This window comes from Coffea eugenioides, chromosome 3, assembly GCF_003713205.1.
Source record: "Coffea eugenioides isolate CCC68of chromosome 3, Ceug_1.0, whole genome shotgun sequence".
NCBI lineage: Eukaryota > Viridiplantae > Streptophyta > Magnoliopsida > Gentianales > Rubiaceae > Coffea > Coffea eugenioides.
In genome coordinates, this window is record NC_040037.1 from 31,663,225 (window position 1) to 31,667,090 (window position 3,866).

General features: G+C 39.8%; 1 protein-coding gene across 4 annotated transcripts; it reads left to right on the top strand.

Moving 5' to 3' along the window:
- The first annotated feature begins 10 nt into the window (after positions 1-10).
- Positions 11-3,866, top strand: LOC113764602 (putative late blight resistance protein homolog R1B-17). 4 transcript variants are annotated; one of them, XR_003467648.1, is made up of 4 exons: positions 11-3,007; positions 3,092-3,185; positions 3,274-3,392; positions 3,487-3,866. XR_003467648.1 is itself a non-coding variant. In XM_027308553.1 (3 exons), exons 1-2 carry the CDS (start codon positions 46-48, stop codon positions 3,136-3,138), a joined length of 3,009 nt encoding a protein of 1,002 aa, XP_027164354.1. In that variant the 5' UTR covers positions 11-45; the 3' UTR covers positions 3,139-3,185; positions 3,259-3,866. The 4 variants fall into 4 exon arrangements, 3 of the variants coding, with proteins under 3 accessions (XP_027164354.1, XP_027164353.1, XP_027164352.1); XM_027308553.1 differs by having other exon boundaries at positions 3,259-3,866; XM_027308552.1 differs by having other exon boundaries at positions 3,262-3,866.

The following is a 3,866-nucleotide window of genomic DNA, read 5'->3' on the forward strand; positions in this document are numbered from 1 at the left end:
CTATTAGAATCTTATACAAGTTTCCTAGTTCCAGTGAAGGATCAAATGTTAAAACTCCACCAGGGACTAAGATTCCTGGTTATCTTTCTTAGCGGGCAGCAGGAGAAGTTCGATGAGCTAAATGATGAAATGAAGGATCTAATTGGATTTGTGGTCTCTGATGCAGGTATTGTGATTGTCTCCCTTTCTGTGAACGAAATGAAAGAAGGCTTGCACAAAGAAACAGATCTGGCACTTTCTCATCTGCTCGAAGTGCTCAAGTTGATCATTGCTGAAGTTGGACACATTTATTCAGCACCATCATCATCATCACTTACTTTCCCTAGGACTAATGAACTCGGCTCTCTTGATTCTCTTCTAGAAACTCTCAAGGAACTAGCAAGCTCTACAGCTGCTTCAATTGCTTTCCCAAACGATCAAATACGCACCATCCTAGAAGATCTTGTCTTCTTAAGATCTTTTCTAGGAAATGTTGTAGAGCAGCGCAAACGAAATGAAAAACTCCAAGCTCTTTGGAGTCGTGTCATGAAGGTTGCTTACAGTGTAGAACTAGAAGTTGACTTTGCACTGGCTGGTGATCAACATGAACATTGTTTGGATGCTATTGCTAGAGATATCAAGCTTGTGAAGATAGAGGCTGAAGAGATCTATGATAGCATAAGATATGATGTTGAAACCCAGAGGCTAACCAAGATTACCATTCACATGCCGGCACAAGTTACTGCTCCAACGTTTAATGAAGCTCTGGTAGGTCTCGATGATGAGGTAGAAAGTATAATTGATAGACTTACGAGAGGATCAAGCCAGTTGGATGTTGTTGCCATCGTAGGTATGCCTGGGCTTGGTAAGACAACTTTAGCCAATAATGTGTATGGTGATACTTCAATAAAGTTCCACTTCCAAATTCTTGCTTGGTGTACTGTTTCTCAAGTATATAGCAAGCACAATTTGTTACTGCAGATTTTGAGTGTTATTGATTCTAACAGTTCTGACCAATGCCATGAGATGAATGAAGATGATCAATGGCATGAGATGAATAAGGATGATTTGGCTCAAATGTTGTATCAGCGTGATGATCAATGGCATGAGATGAATGAAGATGATTTGGCTCAAACGTTGTATCAGCGTTTGAAAAGGAAGAGGTATGTCATTGTTTTGGATGATGTTTGGGATATTGAAGGGTGGAATTTGTTGAAACACTCATTCCCAGATGACTGCAATGGAAGCAGGATACTCTTAACCAGCAGATTTCAGAATTTATCATTGCAAATTAAACCTGATAGCCAGCCCCACCATCTTCGCCCACTTACCGATAAGGAGAGTTTTGAATTGCTGCAGAAGAAGCTATTTGCCAAAGAAGATTATTGTCCTCCAGCATTAAGGGAAGTTGTACAGCACGTAGCAAAAGACTGCAAGGGCCTACCTCTCACCATTGTCCTCGTTGCTGGAATTCTCGCTACTACTGAGCAAGATTGCTGGGAAGAAGTTGCAAGACGTCTAAGGTCTAGCATTTTTGCTGACGATGAGCACTGCATGAAGACAATTGAGCACAGTTACAATTATTTACCAGATTATTTGAAGCCATGCCTTCTTTATTTTGGTGCATCTCAAGAAGATAAAGACATTCCTGTCAGAAAGTTGTTATGGCTTTGGATGGCTGAAGGATTCGTGCAAAAAACTGAAGGAAAGAGTTTAGAGGACGTGGCGGATGACTATTTGATGGATTTGATTGGGAGAAGTCTAGTTATGGCTACCAAACAAAGATCTTTAGGTGGGATCAAAGTTTGCCGAGTTCATGATTTGGTACGTGAGTTTTGTGTGGCAAAAGCAAGAGAAGAAAGTTTTCTACAAATTTCACATGGGGATGATCATCTTACTTTTATTGGACAGTGTAACCCCCACCGACTAGCTATTTACCCTACTACGAGTCAGGGACTCAAAAAGTCAATGCTATTTTTCCCCAATTTGCGTTCTTTGCTCTTCTTTGATGTTTATGAGGAAGCGGAACTGGGTGAAATTTGGTTCAAACTTCTATCATCTAAACTTATTAGAGTGTTGGATTTGGGTTACAATTTGGCTTTTTTTTCAGAGGAAGTAGTAGTATTCTTTGTTCACTTGAGGTACTTGAACATTAGATTGGACAGTAAAGCTGGTATCCCATCTGCAATAGCCAAGCTCTCGAGATTAGAAACATTTGTCATAATAAAACCCCGTGGAGGGTGCATTTTGTTACCAAACACTATCTGGAACATTAAAACATTGAGGCATCTTGTCGTATCATCTAATGGAAGTGGTTTCGAATTTCCCATCGACAATCTTGAAGGCTCACCAGATTTAATACATTTAGACACTTTAACCCTTGCAATTGATTCCTCTCCTCAAAGCTTGCAAAAGACACTGACAAAGATTCCGAGCATCCGCAGGCTAAAATGCGTGGATGTCCATGACGGAGTGCACGATGGTATTCTCGTGCTGGAGCACTTGAGTCGACTAGAATCACTTAAGATGAGCAGTTTTAAAGGATATGAGTTTGAATTCCCATTGAATTTGAGAAAGTTGACTCTCTCAAATAATCGTCAGCCATGGAGTAAAATTTCAGCAATTGGAAAGCTGCCCAACCTTGAAGTCCTTAAATTAGGCTGTGATTCCTTTGTGGGGGAAAAGTGGGAAATGAAAGAAGGGGAGTTCCAAAACCTCCGATTCTTGGAATTGTCAGAGTTGGACTTTCGATGGTGGACCGCCTCTTCTGATAATTTTTGCTGTCTTGAGAAATTGGTTTTGAGTTCTTGTGAATCGCTGGAAGAGGTCCCTTCTTGTTTAGGGGAAGCCCTCACTCTTGACATGATTGAGCTCGAAGGCTGCCGTGCGTCTGTTGTGACTTCTGTGAAGCAAATTCAACACCAACAGATGGATATGGGAAATAATGATCTAAAATTAATGATAGATAGGCGCTCTGATCGGTTAAAGTTGGCCCGTCTCAGAAGCAAAATAAGGATCGAATTTTCAGGTTAGATATATTTTCTTTGATGTTCTATTTGTATATGTTCAATCAGTTCAATGCTATTAATTTCACCTACTTCATGTTTTGCAGCCTACATAGGTGCTCTTCGTTTTATAGAAAGAGCATCTGACTTTTAAACAGATATTGGAACTGTACTGCCAAGTTTTTGCCCGTAAATTGTCTGGTATCAATGCTCCAATTCTCTATTTCTTTTTTCTTCTACTAGTTCCTTTCATTAATTCAAGTACCTAATGCAGCAGCGTACCGTACAGGAGGACATCCAAAATAAAACCACAGACTGCTGGAGATGCATGGATGACTTGATAGCCTTCTTGCATTACTGGCCTGCAACGGATCCCTCAACTAGGGAAGCATTTCTGATGCTGGCAAGGTTCTTGAATTGAATATTTCAACTGGATGGATCTCTCACTCACCGGAAGCTTCATCAGCTATTTAAACTTCCAGTTTGATCTTGTTCTTGACAGATAGTCTCTTCATTCCAGCTCATCAAGTGTTGGAAGGGGATCTCTCTTCGCCGATCACATTTGGAAGGGGATCAAGTGTTGCTTGTAGCTCAGACTCCGAAAGTGCAGCAATACAAATTCCATTTGCTCTTAATCAAATGAAAATGACTATTGGAATCAAGTGAAAAATTTGTAGATTGCATTGTTTTGCTCAAAAGGAAAAAAGCATGCACCAAATTGAATTGGATGGTATATTTTTCTCTCAGTAATTAACTTGCAATACGTGATGAAGATCTGAGTAGGATAAGAAGGATAAAATTTTAGATTTTGTTTATAGTATTAAATATGTCTCAATGATGGACAAATTGTATTTTTGTTTATAGTGAACGTGATTTTTTATC